General features: G+C 40.3%; 1 protein-coding gene across 16 annotated transcripts in view; it reads left to right on the forward strand.

Moving 5' to 3' along the window:
- LOC144988889 (uncharacterized) overlaps positions 1-20,599 on the forward strand; it is a 64,819-nt gene that overhangs the window by 4,375 nt on the left and 39,845 nt on the right. For 7 of the 16 annotated variants that reach the window (XR_013652961.1, XR_013652959.1, XR_013652965.1 and 4 more), the window contains exon 2: positions 452-19,617. Coding sequence is in view for 3 of the 16 variants with exons in the window: in XM_078940196.1 (XP_078796322.1) it covers positions 12,205-12,432; positions 19,549-19,617 (297 nt within the window). In the remaining 13 variants the exon portion in view is untranslated. Of the gene's footprint in view, positions 1-451; positions 20,501-20,599 lie in introns of those variants that run through there. The other 9 variants (XR_013652960.1, XR_013652964.1, XR_013652967.1 and 6 more) reach the window with 4 other exon arrangements.

Genomic DNA, 20,599 nt, shown 5'->3' on the forward strand with positions numbered 1-20,599 from the left:
CCCATCAGTTTTCTTTTTTTAATTCTTGATTTAAATCTCAAGTTTTGGCCCAAGTTTGTAGGATGTTAGGTTGCTAAAAAGGTTTATGTTTCCTGGACACTATTTGTCTCAGTCTGGATCCAGAACATGGACAGGAGTTGGTGCATTGGTTGAGTTTCTAATGGACAGACTGGGGTTAAGATCCTCAGTTGGTTTTGGACAGAGAACAGCGTTTCTGGAACAGCACAGCGAACTAGAAGGAGAAGGACTGCTGAAAACTCGCCCACACACAAATGTGAGATATTCTAATGAGCAATCTGGCCCTTTTTAAATATTCTTCGCAGCGCGTGCACCCCACAACCTGCCACACTGTGTCAATGTTTCTTCAGATTTATTTGTTAGAATGTCAGTTTTGTAAAGGTGTTAAGATGGGATGTAAGTGACGCTCTCCTCTGCCACCTGTTTTTCACAGCTTCGGCGCATCTGTGGGAAAGGAGGACTGGAGATGGAGGCCTACTGTCCTGCTGGTAAGATTCACACATTTCCTGTGATTTGCACTTGTGCTGAAGCGTCAGAAACTTGTCTATGAAATGGGAAAGTTGCAGCAGACACAGGGGTGCAGCAGTCAGTTTTGTCCCAAAGCTCAAAGGAATCCTTCCAAAACCTCTCAGGTTGCCTTTCATCACAAGAAAATCCTCTTTGGGAGCTCATCAGAATCAGAAGTCCTTTAATGATCCCACACATGGGAAATTTGTGCATTGTCATAGCAGTAAACATTAGAGAAAAAAGAATAATATAAAAAAATTATATAAAAAAACAAAAATGTAGCAGAAATGTAAACAAATAAGGCAGTATAATTTAAAGACTATTTACAAACAGGTTACAATGTGCAAAATGTGCGAAAATGTGCAAAAGTCATCTGCTACTCTGTGAGTTATTGTAGAGTTGAATTGTGTTGGGTAGGAAGGATTTCCAGCATGGCAGTTTTGGAGCAGAGCTGTCTGAGCCTCCTAGAGAAGGAGCTCCGCTGATTGTCCAGAACAGGGTGGAGAGGATGGTCCGGGTTGTCCATAATGGATAAGATCTTGTTCAGTGACCTCCTCTCCATCACTGCTTCAAATGATTCCAGTTTGCAGCCAATGACAGAACCCGCCTTTCTGATCAGCTTGTTCAGTCTGTTGGCGTCACTGACTGCAATGCTGCTTTCCCAGCAGACCACAGAGGAGAACAAGGTGCTGGCCACCACAGACTGGTAGAAGATCTCCAACATCTTGCTGCACACGTTAAAGGACCTCAGCTTCCTTAGGAAGTAGAGTCTGCCGCAGGCTTTTTTGTACACAGCAGTACTGTGGCTCCTCCAGCTCTGTCTGCTGTTGATAGTCAATCCTTATAAATAACCTGCTGACCTCTGATGTGCTGAAAACCTTTTCTTACAGTAGCCACAAAGTTCATGTCAATGTTAAGCATTTGAGTCTAATATATATATATATATATATATATATATATATATATATATATATATATATAAAAAATTGTAAATGACAGCATGATTCACACCCACACATGCTGCATGCACAGCCCACACACTCCCACATGTTTCCCCTGCCTCTGCTCCCTTCAGATGTGAGGCACATGACATCATTAAAGAGGTGTTCAGCGTGCGCGTAGGCAGCATGTGTGTGGAAGTGTGTGTTTTTGTTTCTGCGTGGGTGTGGAGAATGAAAGCCAAAGCTTCAGAGTCGTGGGCCCGGGCTGCCTGTGTGTGCCCAGCCAGAGGCTCTGGTCCTGGGCTGTGCCGCCTCCCACGCTGGGGTTCGGCTGGGGCTGAGTGGGAGGGAGGAGTGGGAGGGAAGAATGGGCCGGGAGCTTTGAGTCAGTCCTGCCGCTGAGCCCCCAGACAAGAGACGGCTGAGGGACGCGGCACGCTGCGCAGGTCCGCTCCCTGCCAGCGTCTGAAGAAAATTTCATCTGAGGTGCGCGCTCAACAGGACACACACTGATGTGTTTGTCTCCAAAGTGTTTGTGTGTTGTTGTCATAACCTGGTTTTCTCATGAGCCAGATGGCGACATCAGACCCATCTGCTGAAACTGTTCTCACTCTGAGAAATCAGCTCCGTGCTGCATGTCCATTTCATCGTCTGTGCGTGACTCACATTCCACGCTTCAAAGATGACATTAGTCGTGGCAGCTGGAGAGTTCAGCTGAGTTTGCCACGTTAATAAACACATTTCCTTAAGTGACACTTGAACAAGTAGGTTTATTGCTGTGGAAAGTAACCAACATGCTTGATGTTGAACAAGAGACAGACTCACCTCACAAAATGTTAAGATCACCATGAAGTTGTTCTTGGCTCCTGTGAAGTTAGTTTTCACAACAAAAGTTATGAAATGACAGCATTTCTACGGTGGCCCTGAAGTGTAAATCGTACCAAATAATCACTCGAAGCAAAAAAATATTAAAGGTCATAATGACAAATAGAAAAGCAAAGCAAAAAATAATAATAAAACACTTATGAGATCAAAACAAAATGACTGAAAGTAAAACACAATTTCCAAAAAATGCTATGACATAAAAATAAAATGTACAGAAAACAAAAGTAATGTCCAGTAATTAAAATGAAATGTAAAAAAATGAAACAAATAGAAAAAGGAAAGTTTATGGACTATAGGGCATCACTGATTGGATGATACCGCTTGTCCATCATTTCAAATGAAAATTATTTGGCATGACGTGACACTGGGTCTGCGCTGTACTAATCATAAAACTGTTAGTATGAAGACATTAAAGACGCATTTGGAAAAAAAAAACACTCATAATCCAACAAGTGATCTCCCATAGTATCTGCCTCCTGGTTTCTTCTTTGTTTCATTTTTTAACATATCATTATAATGTCTAGAAATTACTTTGGTTTTCTAAAACCTTTCATTTTTATTTCATTCCATTTTTTTGAAATTGTGTTTTTGGTTTCTGGAATTTTTTTTTCATTTCTTAAATGTGAGATGTTTTTTTATTGTTTGTTTTGCTTTTTCAATGGTCTTTGTGATATTTTATGCGTTTTGTTGGTGTCATTTCCACCTCAAGGCCACCATCCATATCTCCTGACAATACTACAACTACTTGTGTGAATGTTTACTGTATGTTCCACACTATAAGGTGCACCAAACAACAAGGCAGATTAAGAGTGAAAAAGAGTCAGAGATAATCTCATCAGTCACACTTTATTAGTAAGCAGAAGCAGAATTAGGTGCACTGTTGTTTTTTTGAACAGAATTAAGGCTTTTAAGTGCACCTTCTAGTGCAGAAAATGCAGTCATTTGCATATAATAAACATTTGTTGATCATTTATTGCAAGGAATTCACTTGGACAATCCAAAGATGACAAACATGGAAAGCAAGGACAATTTAGAACCGGATAGCTGGGCAAAATCTGGTTAGACACAATCGAAACAAAACCTCATCCAGATATTTGGAGACAGACTCAGATATTTTGGTTGAGCAGGGTGATGTTGTCGATCTTATAGCAGTGGCTCCCTAACTTGGCGTGCAGCAGACATGGTCAGAAACAGAAGTGGCTCAAAGACACTTGGTGGACGTCAGGCTGCTGGATGTAGTACAACACTCAAGCAGAGTACAAATTCAGAATAGCATTACGGAAAAAAAACAGAAAGCGGATATCAAAATAAAAATACACTGCAAAAACAGGCCCCTAGAAATTAGTAAAAATATTCTTAAACTGTAAACAATTTTATTTAAATATATCATTAAATTATTTTGCAAAGAAATCTGCCAATGGGATAAGAAAAATGGACGTACCAAGAATTCTTCTTTTAAGAAAAAGATTGCTGTGACTATAAGAGATGCTTTCTCAAACTTAGATAAATTTGCTTTTCAAACACTTTCTTGATAAGAGTATTTGTCTTGCAAGACAGAAAACAAGACAATTTTCTTTGAAACGGGTCTTTTTACTTTCTTAAGATTACGTTTTGCAGTGTAGATAATTGCTAAAAATAATAACCTTTTATTAGAATGGTACTTAGCAGACAGAACAGAAAAATAGAGTAAAACAGTTTCCTATATTTTATGTTGATAAGAGCTGACCAGAGAAAGCCGTCCGTTGCATGGTGCGACGTTTCCCAGTTGTCATGGTTCAGAGCAACACTGCTGTAACAGATGGCTCACAGTCAGCCAAGACACAACTCAGATAGCAAAGTCCACCAAGTTTCACAATTCTTTAGTAGACAACTTTGACCTGATGGGTTTTTTCTCTCTTTTTGAAACTGCCCTGAGTTGGCTTCTTGTAGCTGTCCAGTTGTTCTGTGTCTGTGCAACACAGACTAAAACGAAAAAATATATATTTTCCCTTTTTCCCATGTGGCTTAGTGGAGCAACTATTGGTTGATCAGTCAATATATTTGGCTCTTTAGGTCAAAGTAGTGAAATCAGTCATTTTAGAGTCTTTTGTAAATGTGAAATGCCAGAAAAGGCATTCAGTACTAAGAGAAACTGAACAGGATTTCATGACAAATATACAAAATACTATGTTGCATTTCATGCAACTTTGTGCAGAGCTGGTAGATGAGCAAAGAAATATATGGGAATTCTGAGGTCTGTCAGGAAGCCATCAAAACGATGATCTGCACCTGATTGATAATCTGGTGCAGTTTGGAGCTTATTGAAGGGAAGCATTTTTCAAAGATATGATCGATTTCTTTAGTTGTATTTCCATCTGCAGATGAAGCAGCTTTCTCTGCTAAACCTCAACATTTTCTTTGTATTGGCAAATGTATAAAACGGATTTGACTTTAAAGATTACAGGGTGTCTACCTCCTTTTCCTTCTTTTCACTGCAACACACGTCTGAAGTTATTTTAGCTCCATTTAACAGGTTTTGAGACAATAAGCTCTGTAGCAGCAATTCTGGGCTGGACCAGTTCTGCTCATAATGGAAGGTGGTTCTCCAGGAAGACCACAGGGAGTCCACCAGTCTCAGGGCGTAGGAGCTGAGAGTGGGCTGAGGCGGTACTGGCCCAGAGGTGTGGAGCAGCAGTGCATGGGGGCGTAGGCGGGAAATGTTTGGAGGGTGTAAGAGTGAAAAAGGAAGGTGGGTGAGGAATGGGAGGGAAAGAGGAGGAAGTGAGAGCAGGAAAGGCAGCGAAAGAGGAGAGTGGAACTCTTTTGCAGAACTCCTATCCTGCTCTTAGCGTCAGGATAAGGGGGTCTGCTGTCAGTGACAGCCACCAGCCAGCAGGGGAGCTCATGTGTGACACTCAGGCAAAAAAAAAAAATCCACACTCTCCTTTCAGTGTGACCCCTCACCGCCTTGGCAGGGCCTTCAGCTTTGAGACGGTGCGAGTGGGCCAGAGTCCCCACTGTCATGTGGTCCACAGTGCGTGGAGGAAAGGCTGTCTCACTGTCTGACACCACTGAATAAGGACAGAGGAAGTGAGGAGTCTGGTCACAGACAAAAAAGAGGATCATTACAAACTTGACATCTATAAACATTAAACTTTAAATTGTGTAGTTCTAAGGTTTCCCCAGTTCATTTATGAGTTCAGCAAATGAATAAAGTTGCAAAAAATGGCTTATACGTCTAATTAAAAACAAGATCTGTTGGTTTATTTGATTCTGGTGCATCTAAACAGAAGAGCTGCTCCACGCAGAGTGTAAAAGAGTGAATAAATTAGCCTCTTGGATTTGTAAAAAACTTTTACAATTTTAAATCATAGTTTTTCTCTTGTGGCAACAATAATACAACGAAAAAAGATAGCTCTCTCTCACAACTGTATGGAAGTGGCATTTAGGTTATTGTAGTTCATCCTTTCTTACCTGTGCCTTTAAAATGTTTTAAACTTCACTATTGTAAAAGGGTTTCCAGTGGTCTTTTAACTATGATTATGCTGTCATTAACCAAAATCTAAAGAAATCTGTGTTGTTTTCGAGGACATAGTTTCTGCAGAGCGGCAGTAGTTCATTAGAAATTCACCACTGACTTGAGGGCGGGACCGTTGGCGTGGAGTCAGTCCGCCCCTTTCCTGTGGATCTAGTCATCTACAAGTGAATGCATCAGAACGGAGCGGAGCTAGAAGCTTGTGACCTTTCCTTTGTAGCCTCTATGTCCCGACTACAGTCTTTTACAAAGGATTTCAATGATGAAAAGCCAAGAAAGGCAATTTTAAGCCTAATTTTATTTATATATGTCCTCCTTCATGAGAAAAATGTCATGTTAAACATGTTATAAACACCAAAAATATTAATTTGTGAGTTTAAAATTTTGCTTCAAAATTCACTCAGAATGTATTCTAGCTTAGTCAAATACTGGCCAGAAATAGCAGCTAAAAGACTCTCCTGAAATGCTTCAAATGTCTTTGCTATGGCAGCTAAGCCTAATATAGCTTAACCCGTAGCTGAGCGTTGCATCACAATGGAGGCATTTGTGTGTAACGTCATCTGAGCCTCTTGCACAAGTAATGGAAAATTCAAGCATCACCAACATGCATCAGAGATCAAGCCTCTGTGCACGCTCTTGTGCGCTGCGAGGTGTGTGTGTGTTGGATGGCTGCTGAGGTTTCCCTGCGTGTCATTAAACTCGAGGGTTATCACAGGGTGACGAACGCAAGCGCTCACGTCACAGCGGGGCAGCCCAGAGTGTGCAGAACAAGCAAAGAGGATCAAGATAAGACTTGGAGTCATGCCTCTCTAGCGTGACTGTGACGTCATAGTTGTGTCTGCATGCAACAAACAGGGGTGGCCTGATCTAGCCAGTGTCAAGCTTGCGCACGCACACACATCTTACCAATCAAGGACAGAAGAAAGAAATATGGCAGACAACCCTCCCTCAGCTGTGTGTGGGTGTGGGTTTCATTTTGATGAATGAAATGACGTCGGTGCTACGTCTGTTCTTGTCTGTCAGAGCCTCAGTTTGGCAGAGACAGGTGCATACACGACAAACCCTCGTGTGTGCACGTGTGTACATGTGTGAGTGTCATCTGTAGAAACTGAGAGTCGTACAGGTTTACATTTAGACAGTTTTAAATATTAGCTCTTTTTTTAAATCAATCCTTTAAACTTTTTGTGCCAACTTAGCTTAAATATAAAAAATGACTCACGTTTTAAACGCTTTAAATTGAGGAGATCATAGAACATTAGGAACAAGATCTTACTGACACTGTTGGGCGGTCACAGTGACATACTATGTATGGACTTGGAGTGACTGCCAGTTATTTTATATTTGTGTCATTTTTTACAAATATTACATTTTTATTATTTGGTGCATTGGATTTTGTTTAAAACTCTATTTAAAAATTCCTTCCTCACATTTAACCCTTGTGCTATCTTAGATGACCCCACCCTTGCATTGACGTGTTCTCTCTACCATGACAAAGGTGGATAAAGGTGGAAAGATTTCATGTAATCCATGGACACCAGTGAAGATCACAAATCATTGAAGGAAAAAGGTTCAGCGCACTTTCTAGTGGGTCTAGATGACCCAACTCCTAATGGTAAATTTCCTTGGTTAGCACAAGGGTTACAGGAGGAAAAACAGCACTGAAAATATGCTTAAGGTTGCAAATGCACCAAAATTAAAGACATTTTAAGTTTTGTAAGTTTTTTACAACTTTGAAAAAATTATAAAATAGGAAGATCGATCAAAAAGTGCCATTTTAAAACATATCGTATTTTCCGCACTGTAGGGTCCATTGGAATATAAGGCCCACCGTCAATGAATGATCTATTTTTAATTGGTATATCAGCCGCGACGAGCTAAAAGGTGCGTTAACCGAGACAAGAGTCAGAGATAAGTCCGTCAGTCAGTCAAAATGAATGTCACTGTGCCTAAGCTAACTCCCAATCTTGTTAGCAATTCATAAAAATAAATATAGTCGTTGGCTGTGTTAGCACATTACTAATAACACCCAAACTTTAAAAAAAACAGACAGAGAACCATTTACCTATCACAATCACTTCTACATCAGTAAGCACAAATAAAATGAATCCATATATAAGGTCTTTACATTGTGGAAAAATATGGAATTTCCTTTAGCTGTAATTCATTTTTGCAGATTTTTTAACAAGGCTTTAATACATTTTATGCATCAACGATGTACTTTATGGGTTCTTTGTGTAACTTATTTCAGAAATACCAAAACGTCTGTGAAAACTCTCAGGTTGTGTTTACAGTTTACACAGGATCTCTTTTCTTCAGGTAAAATGGACTTTAAAGGTGGACCTGGAAGGTGTTTCACTGCTCACTAAAGCAATTTCTTCACTTCTACTTGGATCAGCAACATTTTCTAGATGAACTCTTAAAGTGTGTTTTCCTGAATGACACATATTTTTTGAAATAACTTAAATCACAGAGTTTTTCTGCATTAGGATAGTTTTGAAGCTGTAGTCCTTACATCTGTATTTAATATTATAAAACATTTTTGATGATGCTCATGGTGTTTGACCTGTGTCTCATCCTGATTTACCTCCTGCTAAAAAAAACAAAAACAGGTGAATTCACACCAGCTTTTTACTCCTCGTTTGGTTAATTCTAAGATACCTAACTTTAACTGAAGTTTGACAGATGTCTCTCATCTTTTATCCCCTCAAAAAAGAAAAACTTGGTCCAATTAGATGTGCAAGTTCACTTGCAATTGAACTCTGATGCAGTTCACTTTAGTGTGTATGCACACAGATCTTCTGTGGACTAACTGCAAAAGTGAACCAAACAGATGAGTGAAATAATCTCAGTGATGGGGGAAGAAAACAAGCCCACATTAAGAATCTTTAAAAAATACAAAATAAAAAAAAATCATGAAAGAGCTGAAGATGCAGTTAAGCTTTGAGCAACACGCACTCATTAACTAAATATTGTTAGAGGATTAATGGACTTTAGACTTTTTTCATATTTGTTCTTTTTTGTTGCAACAGTTTTGGGTCAAATCAACATGTTGCTCTTGGAAGATGTTACTGTTGGTTTGTTGGTACCTGAATCTGAGGTTTGTGAAGCAAACCAAGAATACAAAAGTGAAATGTTTACTTTTTATGCAGAACGGAAGAAACCCAAGTGGCACAATCCTTTAGGAAATTTGGATAAAGAACAATATGATCGCTAATAAGCTGTGTTTTCAGAACAGAAGATTGAATCAAGTCCTGTGACTGTAGAAACATATTAGTCAGTGAGGTGGCTTTTTTTGCAAATATCCAAATATTCCGCATTGAAGGATGGCCTTCAATGTGAAGAGGTTTTGGTTTTTCTTCTCAGATCTCGAGACTTTAAAAAAAGGAGACACGGAAATATTATGGAGCTGGAGGCTTTGCTCTAAGATGATATCTATATAAGTTATGCTCCTATTTTCAATTTTGCCAGCAACATTTAGCAATATATGTTTTACCACTTGTGAGGCGTTTATGATAATTTAAATTATTATTTGTTTGGATTTGAAGACATGCGGAAAATGTTTATTAAGATCTCAAACATGGTATCCCTCTTTGATCCTTTTTATTTTATCATCTATATTGTCATTTTATTTATTCTCTTTAGAGCCTGATCAAAAGCAGGGGATTCTGCTTTGTGTCACTTTTGTCTTTTGAATCATGACTGAAACCTGCTCTTCTGTGCAGAACCGTGCTTGTAATGCTTTTTCCTTAAGGAACCTTCCCCCACCCTCAGTGTCCACTATTATCACCAACTATTACGTGGAGCATTTCGGCTAGGACTCCTGAAATATTAGTTCAGCTAAAACAATAAAATGATCCAGAGAAATGTTGAGGACATTTGTTCTCTTGTCATATCTGAAAGCACAAGCGACAGATTCCACAGTCTGAGATATGAAAACGCTTCTTCCTCATCATGTTTTGACAGTTCACTCATTTCTCCAGCTCTCCCCAGCTGCCTTTGCTGCCTAAACTCTTTGACTGTTGCTCGTTCAACTCTCATCTTGGTTTGTGTGTCACCAGCGACTGTGGTCCACCATTAAACTCAGAGCAGCCTAGAATTCCCAGGCTGCTCGGCTGCTTTTCGTTCACACCTTTTTGTCCACAGGAATCTCAGGAATCCCCAGCTTCCTTTCCCCTGCAATCTCCATTGTGTATGTGTGTGTGTGTCTGTGTGTGTGACAAGACGAAAGGGGCCCCCGCCTGTCGAGCATGTGTGTTGAAACTCATCTCCACCCTTGTATCCACCCAAAAAAAGCGAGCAGGCAGTGCTCGGTTTTGGTCCACAATAGACTGACTCACATTTTTCTTACTGTTTTTGGATAAAAGTCCTCATGATCCTTCATTTAAAACCAAAAGTTAAATGAAGGTTTTAGTGAAAAGTGAAAACTTTTGAAGCGAAATTCCTGTCATTATGAAAAAAGTCTCAATTTTTATCTCAGGATCTTCCTTTTTTCTCTTTCCCAAAGGGTGATGATGCTTTTAGGGTCATAGTGTGATTAACTATTTTGCACTTGAACTGGGATAGTAGATTGGACCCCGCTTGCAGAAAATCAGAAATAATCCTTCTTTTTTAGGTTTTACCAAGACCCTCATCTTTATTTATAAAAGCATCTCCTCATCATTATGTAAATTGAAAATCTCTGATCCATTTAAGCTTGTAGGGAGGTGACTTTTAAATAGTGCTATTACATGAACATAAAAAACATAAAAAGGCATTTTAGCACTCTCTTGATGTGATATTATAATTGTTGCAGTTTTGACTTAGCTTTCACAAATATTTTGGAGAAAAAGCTGTGTGTGACCGTGGTTTGCATCAGCTAGGCTGAGTTTAGGGGTGAAGATGTGTCCGGCTGGACTCATCCAGCCTCTCTGTGGTCCCCGCAGAGAGCTTTGCTGGCAAGTCGGGATTCAGCTTCTGCGTCTCACCCTGACTCATCCAGCCTGCTGTTGCACCCGCAGAAACCCATGTACTCGCTGTGATTCACGCACAGATTTACACGCGCCCACTCAGCCTCCGTCTTCACATGACAGCTTTGTTCTGCTGAAGTTCATCAACAGCAGTTACTAATGGTATTTTAAAAAATAGGATAAACGGTTTAGTATTGTACATTTTTGCTCTATAGATAAATTAATCGGTTATATTGATATTGGAAAATACAGTTTGGATTTTGTTTCTAAATATCTTTAAGCGCAATGTTTAAAGGCAACCTTTGACCTCAGAGACAGCTTTTAAGAGTGACAAGGCAGAAAAGAAATCTGTACAAGTAGGTCAAACATTGCTCAACTCTGCCTATTACATGACTCACTGAGAGGTATTAAAATAGTTCTGAATGGAGCTTGACAAAAAGGAGCAGTTTCACTCCACTTTAGGGCCTGGTTTTGTGTGCATAATTTTGTGTTTGTGCACCATATTATGTGTTTGTACTGTGTGAGTCACAGGGCCTGCTGTGAGTAAGAAACCAGAAACGTGATTAGTGAAGTTCGAGACCCTAACCCGGCCCGCCCAGCCCGGGGTGCGTACGGGCTGTTAGGGAGGAGTAAGGAAAGGGGGGTGGGGCAGGGAGGGGCCGCTCATGGGTGTGGTTGGCAGGCATCCATAGGTGTGGGGTAAAATGACGGGATCTACATGTCAGTAGGACCGGCGTTTGTGACCTTTTGGGGGGAGTGGGGGGGCGTCCCTGAGATGTCCTGGGCTGGTTTATGGTCTGATACTTTCTCTTTCTAAACTTGATGTAAACTGTGAGCAGCAGCTGAAATATTTGTTTATGTGGGTCCTCCTTTTTCCTCACTCAGACATGGGTTCCCTTTTTTTTCTCGCAACGCCCCGGCAGGAGGAGTTTCCTGCTTTTAAAGACCCCAAGCTCCCCCCAAACACACATACACATTCAGCCAAAGACTTCCCTCCTCTCCTTTTTTCTCAATGGATGTCCTCTCCCTAACCTCAATGGAGAGCTGTAACAAGACACTGCCCTCTGCTGCTGCAGGCTCAGCCCCCCCCCCAAGCGGCATCTATAAGAGCGAGGACCTGCCAGTGTGTGAAAGCCGGTCAGTGTCAGAGCGCCAAGGAGGAGAGGAGGGGAGTGTGACAGGAAGAGCTAGAGGAGACCGCTGAGAAACATGTGATTGCCCGACTCCGTCTGTGTGGTGGGGGCTCATAGGGAGTTTAACGGCTGCTCTGGGAAAGCACCTTTAGCCCAGAGGGAGCCTCACAAACTATCTGTGCATGTGAGAAAGTGTGTTAGGGAAAGAGGCGGTTGCTGCTGCTGTCACTTTGAGTCTGTTACTGATTACACTCAGAAGAATGCAGCGGGGAGGAGGAAAAGATAAAAGGGATGAGGATGAAGTCTTCTTGAGCGTTACAGCAAGCGTCACATTTGTGGAGAGTAACGTGGGAGAGAAGCAGCTCAGAAGTTTCCTTCTCCTCTCTGTTGGAACAAATGGCTGTAAAGTGAAGCCGGGGACTCTGAAAGAGGAAGAGGAGAAGGGGGTTCCCCTCACTCCAACGCCAAGAGGAAACTCACTCAGACGGGTAAGTTTTCGAAAAAACCAAGGAGTTTGGAGCTGTTTGTTATGTTAGACGTTAGATTTTAGGGTTTTGAAACTGTCGTAGATCCAGGAAGGAGCATTTCTTTCAGAACTTTGTTGTTAGCAGACTCCTTTAAAAATATATTTAAAAAATAGAGCAAATGCCTGACTATGCTCTGACTTTAGGGTTGCCTGACTTTTAAAGTTTGTGAGTGAGTTGTGCTTCAAATATAATTACAAAACAATACTATGGAGTAACATGAGAAATAAAGTCACATTTTTGTTCCTTGAAACAAAGATTCTGCATTTGGTCTCTGATGCTGGTTTGACTCAGAGCACAGATCCGTTCTGCCCGTCAGAGGCCATGAATGAACGGAGCGCGTGGGGAATGTCATCCAGCGTGGACGATGCCTTTCTTTATGAATGGACACTGCAGACAGCTGCTGTGATTGGCTGTCTGTCTCCAGTCACCGCCTCTCAAAAACGCAGGGCAGTGGAGTTGTGGGAGTTGTTTGAATGACAGAGCACTGCTGTTTCTGTTCATAGTATGTCTGTAAAACGTTCTTTTCACGACTCACTTGTTGGAACTGGAACTTGAAGAACTGCTGTGTGGTTTTGAAGTGCGGCGCCGTAACCATGCTGGCGCCTGCCAGCAGCCCATCCCAAAACTATTTCTTTTACTGCAACACAATGACAGCCACTCCTTCATTAAAGATTACTGCCGTCCGTTTCTACTCCCTCAAGAGTCGGCCCAGCAGTTGTTTATGTTTTCAGAAGAATGCGACGGTCTCCAGAAAGGAAGAATGAGTGAGAGTAAAAGGTGATAAGAAGTTGTCACATCCAAGTACAGGGATCCACAAGCTTATCTGTTCACGGCTTTTCCGGTGTGAGCATGTGATAGAGAGAAGATTGCCGGCAAGATGCGTGGCAGGTATCTTGATGAAGAAGATAAAATTCCTGAGCAGAGATTAGCGTGGAATCTGCCCTTTTGTCTTATCACCCTTACGACTTGGCAGGAACCAATCCAACTGGGCGACTGTGCAGCTTCCGGGGCAAAATTTTGCAACAGCAAATTTCCAGATCCTCCATTTCAATCTTTTTACTTTTTGTAGTTGCTGGCTCAAAACAATGATTCACTGCTAACTGCTGCCAAAACAGGAATAAAAACCCCACAGATACTAAGCTAAGAGATCCCAAAGTCAGATAAGTGGTACTGCATAGGGGTCCAGTGTGGCCCTTTGACCTTCACTGGTACTTAAATGCATGTGTTGTTTCCTAGCTCAAACTATTGGAAATGTACATCCATTGTTTTAAATATAAGTCAAGTAGCAGTTTTAAGCCCTTTTTTCTTGATATATATAAGTATATGGTTCTATAATCTTGAATGTAGACCTGAGTTTGGTTTCAGATTACAGCAGCCATGATGAAAGCTGAAAAGTCTGAGCATGCACGTTGGTCCCCCGGGTCAGCAAATCACACAGCATGAATCAAGCAGAGCATTCTTTTCATTGCTTCCATTCCATTTTTCCATGTTGTGTCAACATAACGAAACAGACGTTTCAGGTTGCATTGTGATTACTATAAGTAAAACCTTCTGCCATTCTGGAAGAGGAAATACCCTCCACTTATCCTGTGTTTTTTAAGCCTGTATATCTATTCACATCATATTTGATGCAGGCATTTTTGAGACCCCCCCCATCTCATTAGCATGAGCCAACGTTTCCTTATAAATCCATTGTTTTTAACTTGGTTCATGTTTTCTGCCCTGTTATTCATCATCTTTCCACTAGAGGCAGTAAAAGGGCTTTTCCTGCTCATTTCAAAATGGCTGCCTCAATGAGATCTCAAAAACCCTTTTGGTGGAGAAAATTTTGCAAATTTTTAAAAACTATATTGTGAGAATAACTCATCTATTGTTATTCATTTTTTTTAAATATCTACTTGGTGTATTAAAAGAAAAAAACATTTGTTGATAATTTTTTATTAAACATCATATTAAAAATGTGTGGATTAAATTTGAGACAGTGGGTAAAAATGGTGATTTTTTTCCCCCTGAACACTTAAACTAACATTGTTCTGAGAAAATAACTTACCAAATCACCCAATAGCTAACAATGACACTAACTTAATCTCATAAAAACATGTAATTGCACAAAAAATTGATTCCAACATATTTGAATTTTCTGTCAATTCTTTGTTGTCGAGTGTAGGCTTTACAGGGCTAGGCAGTAAGTTAGAGCCCCGCTGAAAGAGAATCACAACAAACTAAATCGTCTTTAATGTTAGTGTTACTTCGGTTTTACTGTGATGTCACTTTGCTGAAACTTTGTCTTAAGATAATCAGTCGTGCAAAATTTTAGATGAAAATTTGTTTTGAAGTTTGTTTTGCAGTTGCTCAGATATGGATCCTGACAGAATGAAGAGAAGTACTTATTCCATTCTAATGGATCTTAATATTAAACATTTTACTTCAAAAGGACATGTGACTCAGTGACTTATAGCTCTATCTGAATCCATCTCTAATTTTGATTTCTCCTTCCAAGAAATGCTTTGTCACAGTTTAGAATCAGAGGTCTCTGAAAGCTTCTGAGTTTTGTATTTCTTTATTCTTTTTATGTCCTGTCATTGAGGCTTGTGATTATTGTAGTTTTCTGAAGGATGTTTATTTAAAAATACTAAATTTGCTTTAAGATCAGACCTTCGTCTTTTCTGATTGGAAGAAAGATTAGAATGAAAAATGCTTCAGTTGTCAAACTCCAAACACATTTTTCAGAAAGAATTTTTGCTCAAGATCTTTTTAAAACATTACAAAATGAAAGCAAAATGAGAGACGGAAGAACTAGAAAACCCTAAACATTGTCATAAACAAGACACTTGCTCGAGGTAGTTTTGCATTTATGCAATAAAAACTTCCTTTTGCTAAACAGTAGAGAGATGATTGCACAAGTCCACATGTAGGGAACATCAAGCAACTTAGCAACCCTTAACTTGTGTTACAGCTGTCATGTTCTTTAGACACTCTCATTCCTTTAAAGTTATGTTTTCTATCCACATATTTCAACTCTTTGGTAAATGTTTTTTTATGTTTTGAAAAAGAATCAAGTCAATAAAAACACCTAACACCATTAATTTCATGGAATATTTAAACATTCTGTGGAATTTTCAATCATTTATCTCCTTTGATAACTGATGGAGGATGATATATAGCAATAAATGTGAATACCTGAGACTGTAAAGGTAATTAAGTTATTGTAAGAGTAATATTGAACTGAATTGTTTGAATTTTCCTGTCATGCTGTGTTAAACAGTTAAACATAGACACAGACTGAAACAACCAATATTTTGTCACAATATTAAAATAAGATGTTTCCTCTAAAAGTATGTTTTTGTTTGGAATAATTTGGCTTTAGTTCAGTTAGTTTCAGAAGGGTTTTCATGTCTGATTTTAATTTTAAAGTGAAGTCCTAATTACCATTTCCAGTCAGAATCCCTATTTTCACATGTCAGGAGATTTTGGTTGAAGTTTCCCTTAAAAGCACCTTTGCACTGGCAATAGGATTTGTGTGAGGTGTGATGATGAAAATAAGGTCTTTACCGAGTCTTACTTGAGCCATGCTGAGAGGCAGTTCATGCACGTAGTTTCAGAAAGGGGGGAACGCTCCCACTCTTAGGTGGGAAGACATGGTGACATACCATCCGGCAGAGTTACGTAACAAGAACTGGGTTAAGAACAAGCTTAACTGGGACTTGACTCACTTCCTCTCCCATTTCTCCACTTTTCTTTTTTTTTGCATGACTTGTCTTTGTTGATACAGCAACAAGTCAGTCGCACACATCTGATTACAGACTTTACAGTTTAAAGTATTGTGGCATTAGTTTGACGTCACACCACTGAAGGCTGTGTGAGTATTTGTGTGTGTGTGTGCTCACGAACATTCGCTCCAATAGTGTATAAAGAGCACACACCTGGCCTGTTTTCTTCCTTTGCTCATATATGGACATTACTTCCCCTACCTGGGCCTCACTCTGAATTCCAATAAGTGGCAGTGTGTGTGTGCGTGCATGCGTCTGAGAAAGAGGTAGTGGAGACGGATGCACGTCATGGAAAACCAGGATCAATGGGCACGGCCCGCAGAGCGGCGTTTTTAAGGTGTTCCTTTTGTTTTCTGAAGGTAATCAGGTAACATAATGACTCACTCTGGCTGATTATTCAAAGCGGCTGCTGCAGGAGGAACTGTCTCAGTTCAGTTAAAAAGAACAAAATCCCTGCTGATCAACAAGATCATCAAGCAGCTTGAGTTTTGGTCCTGAAAGCAAAAGTCAGAAGCTCAAATACGGAACCATTTTTGGGTCATCAAGAGTGCCGCCAACTTATCTTCTTTAAGCTTTTTATCAATGAGTTTGTTGGCGTTGAGGTTGGAGGCAGTTCGGATATCAGGTCAAATAGAGCTGACGTTACAACATTATATGTTCTGTGTTGGACTGAATCCAAGACAGCAGATTTAAAGCCAGGTGTAGGACTTTCCATGACTCATCAAAGTGACACCTTTCATTCCTCAGAACTTTCCCTGTCTTACATACACCGCCCTCTCTTTGTTGTCTACATATATGTCAGGCTCTCATAAAGTTAGCATTGACATCATCAGTCCACCTTTAAAGTGAGCAAACTTCCTTTTCTACCGTAAAAAAACCCTTTACCTCTAAGTCCATAGATGACGAGGGGGCTTCACAGAAAGGTTCTAAACGTCCCAACGAGCCATTGTACCAAATACCAGGTCCAGTCCTCCTTCAATAAGAGGAACAGTGAAGGAGGGGTAATGGAAGTCTATCTGGAGAATATGATCAACGGAGACACTCTCAGCCTTTTGTTGGATGCTTTGGTTGACCTTCCAAACCTTTAGACTGAGGTCTTTTAGAACCTTTGACTGTATGTTAGAACTGGATTACTTCTGGCTTCAACAAAATAAAGTCACCTCCCTCGCCATTTTTTCACCACATGGTAATCTCCATGTTGGATCCAGATCACGTCAGTGAGCAGTGTGTGGTCAGAGTCCATCTGGGTCAACATTTCTATGGCAACCACTCTCACCAATCAGGAGTGAGCTTGTCGGAAGTCCACACTTTCCCACTTGAAGGCGGGCCCAGGATAATTTGTCAATCAAACACTTTGAACGTTTTATACTAGACCACATACTTTAATGGAGGCATCTGATAAGTCAGTTTAAAACTTGAATAACTTTCTCTACAGAAAAAATATGAAAATATAATATATATATATATATAATATGAAAATTGATTCAAGAACATGTTTAAAAAGGTAGCAGAACAAGAATGGTTATTCTGACAAATAGAATGGTTGTGTCTGAATTCCCTTCCTACTCCCTGACTACTAAAGAACTATCGTAGTGAGGGAGTAGCGAGGATATAGTGCTATCTATCTAGAACTATCTAGTGCCCTGGATTTTAAAAGAAATTTGGACAAATACAGTACATTCACACCATTTGATTTGTGCCAAAAAAGATGCCACGAATTTCACAAAATACAATAAAAACCTAATAAATATGAACATTTTATGAAAACAATTTATGAATCCACTGTGTTTTGATTACGAAAACTTTTTACGTAAAAAAAATGTTCAAACGAAATGCATTGTAGTCTATATTCACAATGCAGTGACCATCGATGTACACTGGTTTTTCAGAGACTTACAGAACATTTTCAAATTTCAGATTCACATTGTAGATTCAGACAGCCCTACATAATGGCAAACGCTTGATAGAATCCACTAAGTAATGAGTAGTGAAGGGGATTGGGGCACAACCTCTGACTGAGTAATAACTGTTTATTTTTCCATTGAGAAGTCCATGAGATTTTGGCTTTGTGGAGCCAGCAGGTACTTCCTGTTTGGAGCGCGAGGTGGAAGGTATCACTCAGTCCAGTTCTCTCATACAGTCAATGTTTGGAACCTGTGAAGCTGACATCTGTAATCTGATTGGCTGTTGGGATTTTGAATGACAGCTCGATTGGTGAGAAGCACTTAAAACTGTACAAAAAATTATTTAAAGTTTTGTTTTTCTAAAATCAATATAATCTTGAAAGCTTATATTTGGATCCTATTTTCCTCATTGAATCAATAACGTTTTTTTTTGGGAGAGTGTTGGGTGAGTTCGGACTTTGAGCAGGAAGCCTTAAAGATAGAGTTGCAAAGAGCGAGGGAATGCATCCACACCCAGCTCACACATCCTACACACCCACCCACACACACACACACACATGCAAAATACATAATTAAGCAACAAATAGCACACATGACCAATAAACCCATGTCACTAGCGGTAGAAGTCCAACTGAAGTTTGCTCAGATGCGTATACTTTTAGTCTGGAACTAGGTAACGCTTCACTTCCTCTTTACCTCTGTGACTTTGTGTTTATTGCACACATGCGCACAATTGTCACTTTGTGAGTATGTGTTGTGCATGTGTGTGTGGGAGAATGTGGATGTGGTCAGGCTAGTCATCTTCGAGTCAGCTAGAGGAAACCACATCAACTGCCATCCGCCACGCTCTAGGAATAGACATGGCCCGTGCAAAGCTGGAATGGAATGGCACGCCTCGCCTCACCCCTCCCCACTCATCCCAGCCCTCACCTCTTCCTCAGAGAGTGCATCCTCTTCCTTTCAGCTTGCCACTGCAAACCGTTATCCCCCCCCCCTTCCCAAGTAGTTAGCTGTAACCATTACAACCCGCCATGTCCTGCACAGAAAACTTTTCTCATTCTCTCCTCTGCTGGTTTGGCTCAGACTCCCATCTTGTCTCAGCAATCAAAGGTTTTCAGTGGAAAAAAGTACTGATTGGTTTATGTACATTCAAGCTCTTTGCCTCACAGTGGTGGCAGCATCACCAAAGTGTGGAAAAAGACAGTGATAAGAAACAGAGGACCTTATCAACTTATTTCCAGCCTTGTAAGCTTACTCAAGTTCACTGGTCTGGACCTGCTAACGTCGCACTCTGCCCAGTCAGTGCTGCTGGCAACTTTAGCACGCAGCTCTCCCCGTTATATGCTGAGAATGTCATGTGAAGCTTTTTGAGATTCTCAAACGCTTCTGTACTGTGCTTACAGGTAGGCCGCCTCTGCAGCACAACTTCCAGGAATTTAGAGTCACGTGACCTGAAGCTGTTTCTCAGAAAGGTAAGCATTTATTTCCTCACTCATCATAAGGTTTCTTTCACTTCATCTTCCTGAGTTTTCTTTTTTTAAATGAAGCTTTATTTCCTCTGAGTCTAAGGCTACATCCTTTAACATCACTGTACATCTTTTTGCATGGTTTAAAAATTGAATCTGAAAGTAAAAAGACCCTTGTTTTCAGAAAAAATTTCAAATATAATCCTATTAAGAAAGTTTTTCAATACAAAAATAATCTTTGTTTTGAAAACATGTCTTACTGAATAGGAACTCTATTCTTACCCCATTGACAGATTTTTTTTTGCTTATTTAATATCTGCCAATTTGGTAAGAATTTCTAACTTAATTTTATTTTTTTATAGTTTACCAGTTGACAGGAGCAGATGAATAAATAAAACTCGGCTCAAGCCAGTGTTGTTTCTGTAGCATAGACAGTCGGATTTTGAAAAGGACAAAAAAAAAAGGCAACCATGCTGGAATGTAATGACAGAGGAAGAAAGGCTGGATTTCATTTCTTTAGTAAAAAGAAATTCGATTGAAGCGGCCGTCAGCCAGCCAAAGTATGTTTGATCAGAACAACCACAAGGGTATGAAAAAGAGAAAAGATGCTCTTTCTGTTTGTTGTCCTTCTTCTTCACCTGGATCAGGTTTATTACCACAGACTGAGCATGCTCAGCTAGGACCAGGCTGGACGGTGGAGCCGCATGGTGGTGGCTTCTGCCTGTCATGCCTCGGAGGCTAATGAGAAAGAATGGCAGGAATCTGAGACAGATAATGCCAGGCATGGAGATGTTCGTCAGCACATAATCTCTCAAATCCGTCCCCTCCCTCAGGCTCTTTTTCGTCTCTCTGCTTGATCTCACCCCTTTACACCCCACTTTCCCCTTCATTCCATCCTCACCCCTGACCTTTCCCATGATTTTCCTCTTTTTGAACAACACGACTCTTTTATCGGTCGCCCGCTCTCGAGCATTCATGTGGAACTGTC

The sequence above is a fragment of the Oryzias latipes genome, chromosome 21 (genome assembly GCF_053564925.1).
Source record: "Oryzias latipes strain Hd-rR chromosome 21, Olatipes_Hd-rR_3.1".
NCBI lineage: Eukaryota > Metazoa > Chordata > Actinopteri > Beloniformes > Adrianichthyidae > Oryzias > Oryzias latipes.